Source organism: Melanotaenia boesemani, chromosome 4 (assembly GCF_017639745.1).
Source record: "Melanotaenia boesemani isolate fMelBoe1 chromosome 4, fMelBoe1.pri, whole genome shotgun sequence".
In the NCBI taxonomy this organism is placed as follows: Eukaryota; Metazoa; Chordata; class Actinopteri; order Atheriniformes; family Melanotaeniidae; genus Melanotaenia; species Melanotaenia boesemani.
The window spans coordinates 34,604,562-34,621,168 of NC_055685.1; the positions used below are offsets into that span (position 1 = coordinate 34,604,562).

Genomic DNA, 16,607 nt, shown 5'->3' on the forward strand with positions numbered 1-16,607 from the left:
TTTTAAGTTACAGGCCTTGTCCTAATTATGTAGAAAAGCAATTAAAGTGACCAATTATTAAAAGATTTGGTACATACGCCACATACTTAGCAGAGATTAATGTATCACACTGCTTCATCCAGTGTGTGCTGCACTTTTAGAAGATTTTAACAACAAAATGGCAAAAATCTGGGCCAAAGCTTTTTTCTTTTTTTGTAAACTTTGTTTGGAAATGTTTGAATCTCAAAGCTTTCAGATTTTAATTAGCATGTTATTGCCACTGTCATTGCTAGAATTAAAGGACTGAGCTTGTTGACCCCAGCTTCAAAGCTTTCCTCAAACATTGTCCCAAAAATCTGCAGCTCCCCTTACAAATCTCAAAGACTGATGCTCACAAAAGAGGACAAGAATGTAAACGATTTTCAGGTGTTTCAGGTCCGATAGAAATGTGATAAAAAGAAAATGTACTGTAGAGATCATGAACACTCAACATAAGTCTCTCGTAAGCTGAGAACTGGGTTAAATCACAATCCCCAATTTTTACCACAAAAGACCCTCAGGAAAATTCAATACACTCTGGTGATTAAAGAAAAATAAAAAACACTGTCCTCCATCCTCAACACACGTTACTGAGAACTTGTACACACACATCTTTATAACAGTACGGTTTCACAGGGTGCAGAATTTCATGAGAAAAATTCCTCTCAGACTGAAAAGAACGGTGGTGGACTGATCATGCTTTAGGCTTTTTGTTTTGTCAGAGGACCAGAGAACATGTGTAGAATAATAATATCAGTAATACTAATCTTAAATAGAAGCCTCAATCCACAGCTGACAACCTCAAGAAGCACAAGCTGGAGCTTTTTAAAAATAATCTGTTAAAATAAAAACCAGTGACGAACCAAACACTGGTTTTAAAACCATTTAGAAGCTGTGATATGTGTCAAAAGTTATCACTAAACCTGACCATCCTGACCAAATATTTGCTTGGGATTCTTTTTGTTTTTTTGCCTTCATTAATCCGAAAATATGGAGATATAAAGCATTTTTTAAAACTTTACTTGACCTACTCATGTCATCGTAGTTTGACCCACCCTTCCTCATAACAACGTGTTTGCTGTTGCTGAACTCTTGCGTTTGGGTGAGGAATTATAATTTAACTGTTATTTTTAGCCTCTATTTAAACTTCAGGCTATGCTTTTTTCATTTAGTTCAGTATTTAAGATGAAGTCATGAGCCCCCCTTATTTTTCCCTCCATGTCCTCCTCTCTCACTCTCCTTCATGCTCCTCCCTCCTCCCCCGCTCCTCCACATCGGCTTCCTCCCATCTGCGCTGCTGGCCTTTGCCTCCTCTCCTCCAGATTCTGGGTGAGTCACCTCCCCTGGCCCCGGCATCTTGACCCCATTCTCCCCTGTCCTCTGCCCCCATCCCCTCCAGAACATGCTCGTCGTCCTCCATTCTCCTTTCATCCTCTTCGTCATCCTCCTCTGAATCCGACTCATCTGAGTTGTCCTCTTCCAGGTAGCGGTAACCTTTGACCTAAGAGCCAAACAAATATTAGTTATATCTGCTGTAGCCTTTTAGTCATCACTTACATGTTTTACAATACAGTTGTGATTGTGACAAGACTTCACTCGAGCTCAGCCATGGGAGTTGAGGATAAATCACTGTTTGCAGGAGATGAAATATCATCTTTCACCACGTTGTTGTTCTTTATTACAATAAGTAAGAGAGTGAGGAATAATGTAATCACAGAATTTGAACTTTGAAGACATCACAGATCTTATGTGAACCCGCCATAAGGAAACGACCTCCCAACAGTTTGAATTCATCTTTGTTTCTGGTCTTCATGCAATGACATTTCCCTGAACTCCCAGAACCTTTTTTTTATTATTTAGTACTGTAGATGTTGAAAGACTTTGGTTCTTTGCAATTCACTATAGATTTTTTTTCCTTTTATAATTAACTGATGATTTTCTGATGCAGTTTGGCACAAAATGGGACACATGGAAGGACTAAGCTTTTGGTTGATGGTCCTTTTAATTCCTCACACTAACTTTTATTTCTTGCATTTCATCTTATTTTATTTTAGCTTTTTGTCTTTATTTAGTTTATTTTATTTATCTTTTTTAAAGTTTGTCCTAATGTACTTATTAATGCATCTTCTGCCCTCTGCTGTAATGCTGTAATGTTTTATGTAAAGCACTTTGAATTGTCTTGTACATGAAATGTGCTTTACAAATACACTTGCCTTGCCGCCTATTCCCAATCCTGAGATATTCATGTGCCACTAATTAATCTGTTTATTATAGAATCTTCCAGAACTGTGTTGTGAACCCCATAAAATGTATTACCTAAACAGCAGAGTTAAATAATTTTCTGTGTCCTTGTGTCTTTTAGATATAGGTACAAGGAAATTAAAAGAGTACAGATTTAAGTTTTGATGCTTTTCAGAAAATTTCACAAGCTTTCCAAATGGGATTTGGTTAATTCTTACAATAATTATATCTGGTCAGAGTCAACGATCCCATTTAACACATAAATTTGAATAATTTTGTTGGTTCCACACAGTAAAAAATATGCATCAAAAGACTATGACAATCATTCCACCAGATACATTATTTACATTATTCCCTGGTGAAACACAGCACCTCCTCTCTCAGATATTTGAGAATCGAAGGAGAATAAATCCTCACAGCAGTGAGAATGCAAACCTCCCAAATGTCTTAACATACCTCTGCAACCTGTCTGCACTGGGGTATGCAAACATACATATTAACATACATATTGCTACCACATGGCAGTGAGAGCAAACTGATTCAATAGAAATATTTAAAAAAAAACAAGTAAACATGATAAACCGATATAGTTTATGTCCCTTATAAACTAATATTTTGTTGAACAATTCTTTGAGGCAATCACTGCAATCAAGTGTTTTCTGTAACTCTCAATCAGACGTCTGTGCCTGTTGACAGGTATTGTGGCCGACAGCAAAATACTTGTCTGCTTTCTGGTGCATCCCAATACCAAAATCAGAAAAGTAATCTAATTTGTCTGGGATAGTTCTGTTTGTTTGTTTATAATTATTCTTTTAATCTCAATTCAATTCTAAAGCAATGGCTTTTTTCACAAAATTATAATTATTTAGCTAATTTTTATTTATTATTACGTTTTTTCCATCTGCAGTTATTTCAGAAACCAGCCTTGGGGCAAAAATGTTCCAATCAGCTACGGTTTAGATGCCAAATATATAAATAGAAATCTCTTTTTTTTTTTTTCCCCCTCTTTTTTTCCCCATCCTTGTAAAAAGAAATATGTATCCCTTAACCAGTTTAATTCAACAGTTCCTTTCTTGAAGCGGCCCCATTTCCCTCTCATGGGTGTCCATTTAAAATTTTTGTGCCCTCCTTTTTATCACAAATGACCCCAAAACACATCTACCTATTTAAAATTATGATAAATGTTTTTAAGGTGAGCAGCTTTTGTAACTGAAGGTAAAAGCTTTCTAAATGGGTTTCTGAATGAATAAAACTCATTTTGTCTTTGTCAAGAGGCCTTGGTATAAATGTGGCGTGCTGAACTTATCCTTTGTGTATCTGGACATCTTGCATACTTATTTATCTACTGTGGGTGAGTCATAAAATCAATCACCAAGGTACTAGTATTGACAAACCCGTCAGATGTGCTTGCAAACTTGTCTAATTTTGTTTTCTCATATTTCATTTAAAAAACTAAGTTATTAAAATTTCTATTCAATTGCAACTGCCCACACATCACATTGGTGTCATGACAAAAGAAGAGAAAGTCTTTATTTTATTGTTTTGTCATTTTATACACTGCACTTTATATTATGAACCTATTTATAACAAAAAACCTGCACACATATTGCTCTGTTCAGTTTACTTAAAAATCTGAGTGAAGGAAAAGTAATTCTTCTGTGATGGTATAACAGTTTTCTAACTTCATAACATGACTGGACTAATAGAGATCAGATAAAATGCTCCTCCATTGCATTCAAAATAATGAAATTAAGTATTTTAAATGGCCTCTTCATAACTGGATTTTTAAAATAAGTTACCTTGTGTCGTGGGCGAGGGATACGAGGGAGTCTGTGCTGCACTTTCTTGGCCACCCGACGCTCCATCACTGAATAACAGTAGCAGGCCAGCAGTAATGTGGCTATTAGGATGGAGAGTTTGGCCTACAGGCGATAAAGAAAAAAAGGCAGAGAGACTAAAGCAAATCTCAAAACATATAGTTCTGTTCCAACGTCTTAAATCACCCCTCATTTCTGTAAATATGTTCAGACTTTAAATTTTTCTATTGGTCTTAAGCAAATGTTCTCCAGGCTTTCTGAAGCTCTTTTAAAGTTTTCTTTGAAGGGAAACACGGAGAAAAAGCTGAAAATCTGTGGCAAAGGTACTGAAGCAGAGTGGGAACATCTTAACAAACAACAGAATAAAAGGTACAAACAAAAAATAAAAAAAAAATCTTCAAAAAGCCTACAAAACTATTCCTGAAGACTTCTTAAAGAAATAGCAAGAAAGATTTCTCACACTGATAATATTGACTTTAAATCTGATTAGAATCATTTAAACTCAGGCTTTTTTCAGTCTATACAGTAAATCCATTTATCTGTGCACACGTTTACATGAATCATTGCACTTATTTCTCGTTTTCCTTACAGTATATTTTAAAAACTGAACTCTGGTGTTGTTTAGCTCAGTTATGGCCCTTTCCCACTTGTACCCACTTAGCCCAGCCTGACACCACCAATCCCGATTTGTAGGGGTTCCCATCCGGAGTTTCCCGGAGCGAGTAGATACATTTTTAGCATCTACTCCTTCTTCTGAAGGTGTGGAGTAGAGCCAAAAATCATGACATGTCGAGACAGCAGGCCACTAGGCTAGAATTTAGCGTCATGGGATGAGTCATGAGAGCGACTCCTGACCCCGCCATCTTTAAAACCCCGAAGCTGCGACTGTGGATATTAACAATGGCATTAAACCAAGCAGCACATAAACCATGAGCTAGACTTCCTCCATTTTTGTTCGGTGTGTGTCGCAAACAAATTACTTCACAATTTTTACTAGCAGCCTTGCTAAGACAACCCCGCCCACACTGAAGGTGGCCTCTATTGCCCTTTATTGTAATGTAAACAATCGAAACTGGGCTGGTGTGGTGTCAGCTGAATTAAGGTAGGGCTAAATGGGTACTAGTGGGAAAGGGCCATTAGTTTAGCAGTCACTCGATATAAGAAGGATGAAGTCCTTGCGGCAGCTGGCCCAAAGCCACAAGTAGTAAAATAAAATGGATGCTTTAAAACTTTTAGACCCACACTACAATGTGTCTAAACTAAATGATGTCACTTACCCTCATCGGCATGTTGGACCAGAGGTAGACTATGAAGATGGCGATGGCCTGCCACCAGTGATAGATGGTGTAGACAAAGTCAAGCCGTTCTTTTTCTTCAGCGTACAGCATACCAACAATGGCTGGCATACACACGGATGAGTTCAGATTATTATTATGTGTAAAAAAAGGTGTAAGACATACAGACTGACCATAGATGACACTTACTGCTGACTCCTGTCTTGTTGAGGGCGGTGCCGAGACCCCACAGCACAGAAATAACCAGGAGAGGGCCCAGGTACTTTGGCTGATTAGGTTCTACAGAGAACACCATGAGAGCCACCAGCAGCACTAAATGCACTACAGCACCCCCGACCAGACACAGCCAGCGAGGGAAGCGTAAGAGGCCAAGACAGAGGAAGGAAAATACAGAGGAGGAGAGGCCGTAGACGACTATCAGAAGCCACAGTTTATCCAGGCCCAGGATGCAGACGCCATAGGACTACAGAGGATGGGAAAATAAGTCAAAGATTCATATTTATGCTTCATGTCCTTTCATCTTATTCATTTCAAATTGGCCAAACACGTCTTTTACACATTTTGATCTCGGATTTGATCTAACTAAAAAGCAGGTGTGCTGTGCGGTACCAGGGAGAATCCAGAAACGACAAACAGGACTTCCAATCCGCTGTAGATGAAGAAGGGGCAGAGCAGCCGCAGACGGTAGTCCCTCAGGTGTTTGAAAGGCAGCTGGAAGATGTTTCCCCAGCCGATGCTGCGAAGGTCAATCTCTTCTGTTGGGCGGTACGCGGGGCCACACAGCACAAGGAACTGTGGGCAGCAAAAAACAGAAATCAACTCTTTTCTAAACTGTAATATTTAGCTTTGCAGATGCACGTCTGCAACTAAAGCAACAAGGTAGTGTTCAACAAAAATAACAAAACCCAACACTTGGAAACTGAACATTAAATATTAAAAAGTTCAAAATAGCTGTAAGAATTAGTTTTTGGAGGTGAGTGTCACCCTGAAAAGACTATGCAGTTAACAGAATGAATGCAAATTAAACTTTTCTCAATCATCATCGAATATCTGAGAAGATGTTTCAAACAGAACGTGGCTGGCTTTTAGCATGAGCTGCTTCATTGAAGTCTACAGTTTCAGAATCCTGATTTAATCTCAACACTCTGAACAACCTTGTTTCCAGCAGAAGCAGCATCTTCTGTGCTCTTTGTGTGCTCCTAGCCAGCACTAAACAGAAAACATGTGCTGGACACACGTGTGGAACCACCATCCTTCTAAAAGTCTTCATTCAACTGATTTATTTCAGAGAAAAAACAAAGTTATCTTTATTAGATAGTTAAATAATCTGGCTTAGTCAAGTATATCCCAAAATATAACAATAATATATTAAATTATGGAATTATGAACCAAAACAAAAAAGATCTCCTTAGTTTGAGCTTCTTTTATCTTTTATGACAGCTTTAATTCATGGAGTGAAAAAAAATGATCATTCATTAACCATAATTTTAAATCTCAGAGATCTTCCTTAAATTTCTAACACTCTTTGCTATGTCCTTGCTGTTTTAACAGCTAAATAAAAGGTTGTGTCATATCTGTGACTATTTTTCAGAAACATCTAACAATTGAATAGAGCGGGGGGGTGTTAGCTGTTGGATAGTTATTAACCCTGACAGTTTCTTTTCTGCATTTTAAAGTAATAATAATATCTAATAGGCTTAATAAAAACTTAAATATACAGCTAGTGTTCTCTGCCAGCATTATGTTACCAGTTCTAGCTGCACTGATCCAACATTTTTGCACAGGACAAATCAAACCACAATCCAAGTATAAAGTGAATAGAGGAGATTTTTTTTCCATGAAACCAGAGGTAAACATGAAAAAAGCTTCCCTTTAACACTACAAATACTGCAAACGGTTCTACACTGCACTCTGTATAGGTCTTTACAATCACTGAACAAAACAACCAGATGGTTCAGCCTTGTGAAATGTGATATTTTCTGTGTGAGAGTTGCACATTAGAGGATTTACTTTCCTCTAGACAAAAGAATTTTAGAAAAGTGGCTACAATGCTAGAAGAGGGAGAGGAGATTAACTCGTGAATGCACAGTTAATGTCAGGTTCATGGCAACACTGATGACTTAGTGCATTACACAGCATTCAAGCACATAATGAATGTCTTTACAAATTCCATTAAGGTGGAACTGAATAGTCTTCTTATTGCTTTGGAAGATCTCTAAACAAGTTAAATGACCCAAAGGTGTCTCACACAAATATCTAGTCTGATGGCTAAATAATTATTAATAAAAAAAAAAAAAAAACACCTAAACATGCTGACCACCAGAATCAGAGATTCATGAGTATGCGCTGGGATCATCTTACAATAATCATGGCGAGGAAGGCGAAGCCCATGAGGATGCTTTCCACCTGGATGAGCAGCATGGAGCGGGGCAGGTTGACTAGCACAGTGGTGTTAAAGCCAGGAATCACTCCAGTGATTTCCGCACCTGAGAAGTGTAATGTTCAGTTATTAAAATAACCAGATGGGAAGTAAGCAGCACATTTCACTGCAACACACTCCTCTTTAACTCAGACCTGAAGCATCTGCATGTTGGATTAACATAAAATCGCACATCTACTTTATTAAGTATGGCTGAAAAGTGGCTGAAATGTGCACCAGAAAGCTGACACTAATGAAGCAGCAGCATAAATGGAGGTGTGTGTTCATGGTTTTGTACTGAAAAGAGCTTGACTGCAGTCATGCTGTGGCGTATGCCAGGGAAGTTTTTGCATGTGGCACTTCAAGTCACAGAAACACACAAGCAAAGGTTTTCTTCCTTTTCATAAAGCTGACTGAGATGAATTCCAACCTGTGTCATTTGCAAGAAGAAACTTTGCCGACCTGGTTAACAAAAAAGGTGGAAAAGCTGCCCCAAGCATTTATATATACAAGAATCTGCAACTCATTTAGCTCAAAACCAGAGGCTGTACTACGAAGCTGGATTAACATACCCAGGAAATCTCTCTGTTAACTGGGTTGACTTGCCCGGACATTTGCAATCCTGGCAAGCGGTACTACGAAGCTGGTTATCAGCTCTGTAACTGAATCCAGGGCTTTCCGTCTTGATCAATGTGCGCTCAGATAAAAAAAAAAGGGGGTGGTGTTTGCAGCATCTGGCCAATCGCAAACATGGAGAACTCCTGCAGAGCAGCCTACATTGCCATGGAAGAGCACACAATTGATCTTCAAAAATACAAAGAATTCAAACAAATAATTGAACCCAAAAGAAACACTGTTGCCGCAGCAACAGCCAGGAAGAAATGCTTGCAGGAAATTGCCGACTCTGCGTAAATTCATGAGATTATACAATATTAATTCATCGGACAATATAAATGGACAGAACGCTGATCTCTATTTCACTTTATTACGGCATATACATTTTGGGCAGAGCTTTCTCAGTGTCCTTCCTTTCCTTTATATTTTCCAATCACTTCTTATGAGGCTATGCACGCCTGTGTGAGCATGTTTTGTGTTGGAATATTAATTCATCACAGTGAAGGCACGAGTAGTTGTGCATTTCATAAATTCATGGTTGTGCAGTTCTGCCATGTGGGTCCATTATTATTAACCTCCTTATTTCAGATGCAAACCTGGTGGAGCTAAACAGACTTCGGAGCAAGTCAAGAACAAATACAAAAACATACTCAAAAGCAGTCAGTGGCAAGGATTTATTTCCTCACACTGTCTCTGTTGTATGGACAAAATCAACAGAATTTATTTGATACTGCTTGCAGTCCATCAGTTGATAAACGTAGCGCAGTCCAGACGCTTTCTCTCCTAAGCGCACCTGTCACGATCCACGCATAAATATCGACAGGAGCCATTTTCCAAGAGAACTGATTTGTCAGGAGGAGGTGCTTTTATACTAGGCTCTTTTATCCAGAACATAACCTGCTCCGGAGCAGGTTAGCTGTTCGGCTTAAGTTACCATGGTGATTTAACCAGGTAAGAAGTTAACCAGTGTCGAAGCACAGAAAAACCAGGGTTAAGTTACCTCAATAGGAGAAAATCCAGATTCATAGTACAGGCCTCTGGTGGTAACACAATTCCCTTTAGCCAAAACCATCAAAAGCAACCTGCTCAAAAGCTAACACGACTAGCAAATGGTGGTCTGCAGCACAGTTAAATGGATAAGAAGCTGAGGGATTTGTGAAAGGTGTTCAATAGTCAGAGGTGCATCCAGGTCATCTAGCCAATAATGAACAGGGAAACAAATAGCCAAACTGGTAAATCACCAATCTGTAAATCACTCAGTTTCTGAATACACACAATAAAAGTCTAGGTCTGAGGCCATGGAATATTTAGATTGACCAACAAGACTCAAGAATAATAAAGAAATAGCTTCAACAAAGAGGTGAGAAGATATAAAAAGTTCATCTTCGAGTAAAATAAAACATTAGAAATGTATTGTCTGTTGCAGTATAGCAGCTGAAGCCACTTTAACAAGTTGAGACAAAAACTGAAAGTGAAACCCAACTCTGTACTGAACAAATAGCTCACAGATCTATTCTATAACAATTATTCTATGTTCTATACTTGCTTTATCCTCTTCAGGGTAACAGGGGATCTATTTTAGTCAGAGGGTGAGAAATTAGCTTCATCTCAGGCAGGTTGCCATTTTATCACAGGGTAACACAGGAGCACACACAACCCTGCAATATACTCTGATAGACTCTAATCTTATCCCTCTTTTTGTCTGAGTCTTGTTAACAGATGCTGGAGGTTATTCACTGGTGCTGACACAAAGATTAAGGCTCAAGCAGGGAATGAAAAAGTGTAACCACAAGCTATTGATGGAGACTTACAAGAAGACAGTGACACTGATGACGATGTGGTAGAAAGCAATGAAAACCAAGGAGTATCTATTCTAGGATGGGTAAATGGATGTAGGTGGGTAAAAGTTTATGAAGGCAACTGAGGACATCTAGGGGCAACAGCAGGTATCAGAAAAACACAAATAAAGGGAGGAAAATCAAAGAACAAGATAATGAATAGGATAAAAGAACAAGAAACATACAATAAAGCAGAATATTTAAAAATGGAAACCCAAAAGACAAGGTCAAAGCAGCCAAAAGAAGCAAACAGACATCAACCACGACAGCAGTTAGTTATTTGTTGCTATTAAGCTTTAATACTAAGATTCAAGTTCAGTTATGAATGACTTGGCTAACAATACCCAAAATAAAGGCTGGTGGGCTCTGTCATACCTGTTCAGGGAATAGGGGAATAGGAGGGGAATGTGTTTATGGGGAAAAAACAGTTAAATATGTTATTTGACAAAAAAGATTAGTCTAAATTAATGTCCTGAGAAAGATAATGAGCCAACTCATTATATGGTCTGAAACAGGGAAATCAGGCTGCTGCGTATAGCTTCGTGTTTACTTACTCACAGAAAGGAAGTGTATTTACTTCCCAAAAATGCTGAACTACTTCTTTTGTGGTTTCTTTTTTCCTATGGACTGAATCTCACATAGAGCTGGAAATGAGGTGTTTTACCACATATTTTCACATTGGCCAGAATGTGTGTGCTGTCATGCAGGTGCTTGTTGAGGACGAGTCGCATGGGCAGCTCAGCAAAGACAAAACTCAGCTGATGGAGGAGAAAAACAACAAAGAAACTCATGCACATTTGCTTCCCAAGTTGCATAAGTGTATTTCACATAAGTTAAACACATTTCATCCATCAGTTTAGCAAACAAGATTAAATGAATGAAGCTGTTACAGAGAAAAAAATTACTTGACACTCACATTGAAGATGAAGTTGAAGACCGACTGAAAGACAATGATGTAATTGTGGCACGCCCCCTTTGGAAGCTTTTTCTGCTCCTGCACATGCTCCTCTGTGTAGTTGACGAACTCATAGTACTGCTGTGCCATCCTGCATGTGTGGTGTTAATGTGAGAACATGGAAGAAGGGAGAAAAACAAGTGTGTATTTATTCAAGACCCAGACAGAGGTTGTATCTATGAGACTACCTAAAAAAATCTCCAAATAGTGCAGCTATAATAACTCACAAGGACCATCCTTAGATGGAACAGACTGAAGATAAGATCACTAGTTACCAGGCTCATCTAACATCAGTTAAAAGCACCTCTATGGGGGTATTTTTCTATTTCTAATCAAGAGCATAATTGTTTGCTTTGAGAGCAGGATTTCTGTTTTTCATGCTCAAATATCATCTTGCTCTCTTTTAAAACTCTGCTCTCACACTCAAAAAGTCCCCTCTTGCTTTCAAATATATTGTTTTTCCTTTCAAAACTCTGCACTCACACTTGGTCTCTTTCTCTCACACAGACACATTCTCTGCTCTCTCAAAACTTCTGCTCTTGGATATTTTTTTCTCTCTCTTGGGTTGCAGAAAGAGCTGTCTGTCAAACCTCCTCCAGCCAATAGAATACAAGATAAATCAGAAAATAGTCCTCACCTTCTTGAAAGTTTTGAAAGGAGGATCAATATATTTGAAAGCAAGAGGGGACTTTCTGAGTGTGAGATCAGAGTTTTGAGAGAGAGCAAGATGATATTTGAGTGTGAAAACCAGAAATCTTGCTCTCAAAGCAAACAATTACGCTCTTGATTAAAGATAGGAAAATACTCCCATACACCTCTACACAAATGTTCACAGAGCTCAGTTAGCAGACACATTTCAACAGTAACTGTAAGGAGACTGTAAATCAGGTCTTCAGGGTCAAAATGCTGCAAAGAAACCTCTACAGAGGGAGGCTGGTATGAAGAAAAATTAGACCATCAAATAACTGCTTTGTTGTGTTGGGTCCAAATTTGAATTCTGGTTCCAACCACCATCTATGGCAAAGTAAGGTAGCTGAATGTGTCCATCATGAAGCATGGAGGGAGAAGTATGATGATGAGGAGAACCAGCATTCTGCAACAACATGCTATCCCATTTGGTTTGTTTTTCCCTCCTCATTGGTTTTTAAACAGGACAACCACTCACACTCACCCTTAAGGCCCATTTATGTTTGAGGCAGACGAGGGACACGCAGACAGACGGACAGTTTCGTCCGTAATATGCGAGTTGCATACAACATATAAAGACTTGTGCAAACTGTGATACGCTGCACTTGTGTTCCCAGTGAAGTTGTGTAAAAACCTTAGAATGAGGAAAGCTGTAATCACAGCAGAAGGTGGCTACAACAGCCTGAGAAAACAGTCATCCACTGGTGATTCACGTACTTTGTTTGGTTTTCATTATACCATGTGTGCTTCTAAATCCCCCACCCTCTCTTTCATATCCTGTTTCTCACCTTGTGATATAATTCCCCAAGGAGGCCCAGAGAGGGACAATGGCCACACCAATGGCTACGGCTGATGGAACTAATGTGTAGTAACGCTCCCAGTAATTGGTTGAAACGAAGAGCGCGTAGATTCCCGATGCCAGGAACATCATCCACTTAGTACCAAGAAACCTGAACGAGGTAGACAATATGTGCAGGAGGTGTTAATGAAAGATCTGCTTTTATGTTCACATAATGAAAAGGTGTCAAACTCCGGTCCTTGAGGGCCACCTGACTGAAATTAATGGGTCATTGTGAAGAACTTAACAAGCTGTTGGATCCATTTGATTTGAATGGGGCGTGTTGGAGCAGGAAAACAACGAAAACCTGCAGGATGGCAGCCCTCGAGATCCATAGTTTTACATCCTGAAATGTGTCTGACTACCTAATCAATATGGGAGTGTACAAGAGGCCGACGATTGGAGTAACGTTGATGCCCATCAGCATCTTCCTGTCGATGTTTTCAAGGCCCAGGTTGCTGTACTTCACTTCACGGTAGGTCATATCATAATGAAGGATTAGTTGCATTTGTAGTAGGCCTGTATCATGCACACACACACACACAAAATAGGACCAAAAATATTACAAAACAGTGTTAATTTCTTCTGTCTGATTCGGTCTTCCACCCGATTAAACTCACCCATATAAACACTATAAACAATCATAGCTCCAAAACTGGCAGCAAGTACATTCTTGATGACTCCCAGCTTCTTTCTTCTGTAGTATTTCCTCTCTTCCTCCTCCTCATTGTACTGTGCCTGTGGGCCTAAAAACTCCTCCATCTGAGGAGAAAGGGTAGCAAAGTCATACACATGTTAAAAAAAATTACTTAGGTCTTTTACCCTTAAAATCACAGAGCTCACCTGACCCTGAATGTCCTCCTCTTGGCCCACATTCAGCAGTTCAGCAGCACCACCATTTGGGGGCGCTGCATGCTGACCAGCATCACCAATCAGGTCTTCATCAGTTGCATCCATCTGGTCTCCACAAAGGATCAGTTCACAAGATTAATAGTATGGAGTTCATTTCACCAAATATTAATCACTTAAATTATGTTTGTGTATTTTCAGAGGTCTTGAACATACCACTATTCTTCTATTTATGGTTATAATTATCTGTTTATGGCTTTATTACATTGATAATTTATATAACTATCAATATCTGAAATTCAGGTAATGTCTAATATGGAAGAAAAAAGTTTAAAATAAATCATATACACAAAGTATATGCAAGATTATAGAATAAATGGACAAATTAAAAAAATAAAGAAGTAGTCGTCCTTCATTTAGGCTTTTTTTATAAGTAATGACATGATGTGATATTTCATGTGTAATGTTTATCTGTGGTTGTACTGATCATTACACCACCAGCTAAGAACTAAACTTTTTTTTATAACCTGATATAAAACCTTATAATTGAAAAGGAGGCAGCTGGGTGCACAAGAGTCAAAATACTGGATTTATTACTTGATTAAATCTCCAGATACTAGAATGTTAATACAAAACATGCTATTTGTTTTCGCTTCCATGAGCTTTAGTTAAAAAAAAATACCTGCAAAAACAAACCCTTACGTCTTCAGGTCACATGATTATGGCAGCCTATCGGATGTCATGATGATGATGATGATGATGATGATGATAATGACGTTGCTAGTGTTAGTGATGTGTTTAAATATTTTACTGGTTTATTGCAGGTTCTTGAGCACTATATTCTTTCAGTTTAAGAAATGTAATTATTATTTTATTAATTTGTAGTCAAATTAATTTTATTATCATTTTAAATTAGCTTTTATTTAGAAAAACAAATAGTTTATAATGGAGGCCCATTCATACCACGAAAATTAAGAAATGCTCTTTAAAGCTTAGTTATTGGTAATTTTTAAGTGCAGTTGTGTATAGACTAAATGAATAATTAACAGAAGAGTGTCACACACTCGAGCATCTCTTAGTGAGAATGAACATGACTCGTCTGTCTGATCTTTATCCAGCCATCATGAAGAAAAATCTCTTTCTTGACGTAACCTTCACAATATTTTTCTAGTGACATTCTGTGGATTTAATCAGTTTTTTTCACCTGGTTGTAAAGAGAACTGGCTGTTTTCCTCCACAACTCTTTCTCTTATATATTACCATACTTAACTCTAGAACTATTCCAGGTAGACCAGTACAGCAATAGGCAACTCCCAGTTCGGCTTACCTGTGGGCTGTTTGTCTAAGACATGAAACTCTGGCTTAATCTTGTAGAATGAGTGAACCTAGCTTAAGTAAAACTTAAAAAAAATAAGTCAGAAGAAACCAATTCAAAAGGTGCTTCTTCCAGTCAGGGACTACTCTAGGATGCTACATAGCTGAAGGTCTTTAAAGAACTTAGTGTTTTATTCTGTGAAATTTCAAAGGTAATTGTCAAAGCACCAACAATCCTTCAAGAAAACTTAAGTCAGCACAATAACGATAAATTTATTTACATCCTAATGTGTTCCATCAAAACACTGCAAAGTTTAAACTGCCAGTATAAGTCCACCAGTTTACAGCAATTAGCTTTCATACAGCTTTGTTGGTTTCTCCGCTGTTGTGTTAAGGGTGGGGCAGTTGTTATGGTCCGTGCACACTTCTTAGGATATGATGTTTGAAAAGTACTAAATGTTTTCCAAATACAAGAAGGTTTTTTGAAAACACCAAGAAGTATAATCTAATATGTTAGTAAGAGGTTCTTAAAATACTAGATCCTTTCATAGGAAAAGCTCTTCTATGTTACTTCCTGGTTAAGAAACACTCTTTTCTTAGATATAGTAAAGTTAGTGAAAATTGGGCTTTTATTAAACCAAACACACTGACATGACTGTCAGCAGCAAAAACTACATGCAAAAGCATATCATTTGTTTCATGGACATTAGAGTAGTGACAGAAACTGCTTTGATTTTATGACATGACATCCTAGAGCTGGGCCCCTCAACTCTGGTCCTCAAGGACCACTGTCCTGCAGGTTGTAGATGTTGTCCTGCTTCAACACAACTAGAGAATTTGACAGGCTGTTGGATCTCCCCACCCACACTTAATGTATTTGAAACTCTGTGTTATTGCCTTGTTGTATGTCTAACAAGTGTGATGCTTTAAAATTCCTTTCCTACCTAGCTGAATAAAAAAAAAGAGGAGGTAGGGTGAAGAGGAAAAAAACAGAAGTGAACATCCATATTTTTTTAAACTAGTTGAATTATGAATTTCCTTTCTTTCTTTAAATTTTAATTTACTGAACACATACAGATAGAATTATATTTCTTTTATTATAATATATATATATATATATATATATATATATATATATATACACACACATTATCTATATATATATATATATATATATATATATATGTGTGTGTGTGTGTGTGTTTGTGTGTGGGGGGGGTGCTCTTTTCCACTATAATATTCACAATTTTCACTTTTTCCTGGTTTGTGTGGAATCTGAACTCCCTCTAATGTTGCACTGCTAGCTGTACTTTGATAATCCAGTATTGGTTTTATGCCAACTCCTAGATTTAGTATATTTGTGTTAGTCTGCAGACAGTTTTAGTTTTCTTTACTCTAAAACAGCCAACAAGAGGCTTTGAATCTAACAGCCCAACATAACTCGCCCATGTTTTATCATCTACAGCAATCGTTAAAAATAAATAACTTACCATGTCCGTCACGCGAGGCTCAAAAATTAAGGTTAGTCCACCTGAACGCCACACGTCGACCCTGTCGCGTTTTCTAGTGTCAGTTGTTGGTTCCCTTTTCCGACTCAAGCTGCAGGTATAAATAAAGGTTTCACGAGGGAAACGAAAGTTTGCTTCGTTTACTTCCCCATTTCTGCCTTAAAGGCGCAGACACACATTTATGCAGCTCTGCCTGTTCGCTACAGCCAAGTC

General features: G+C 38.2%; 1 protein-coding gene across 1 annotated transcript; it reads right to left on the minus strand.

The window, feature by feature from the left end:
- On the minus strand, positions 1 to 16,545 carry unc93b1 (unc-93 homolog B1, TLR signaling regulator). Its single transcript, XM_041983626.1, has 13 exons — positions 16,377 to 16,545; positions 13,567 to 13,680; positions 13,344 to 13,485; positions 13,089 to 13,242; positions 12,674 to 12,835; positions 11,160 to 11,289; positions 10,908 to 11,001; positions 7,733 to 7,857; positions 5,981 to 6,163; positions 5,561 to 5,834; positions 5,354 to 5,475; positions 4,059 to 4,181; positions 1 to 1,519 (listed from the first exon to the last, which is right to left on the minus strand). Exons 1-13 carry the CDS (start codon positions 16,377 to 16,379, stop codon positions 1,250 to 1,252), a joined length of 1,896 nt encoding a protein of 631 aa, XP_041839560.1. The 5' UTR covers positions 16,380 to 16,545; the 3' UTR covers positions 1 to 1,249.
- Positions 16,546 to 16,607: the final 62 nt, after the last annotated feature.

Bases quoted from the DNA above. Each gene is read 5' to 3' on its own strand.
- unc93b1 (XM_041983626.1), bottom strand. The intron at 7,858-10,907 runs GTAAAACACCTC...TACACTTCTCAG, and splicing joins GGCCAATGTGAAAATATGTG to GTGCGGAAATCACTGGAGTG. The intron at 5,476-5,560 runs GTAAGTGTCATC...TGTGTATGCCAG, and splicing joins CAACAAGACAGGAGTCAGCA to CCATTGTTGGTATGCTGTAC.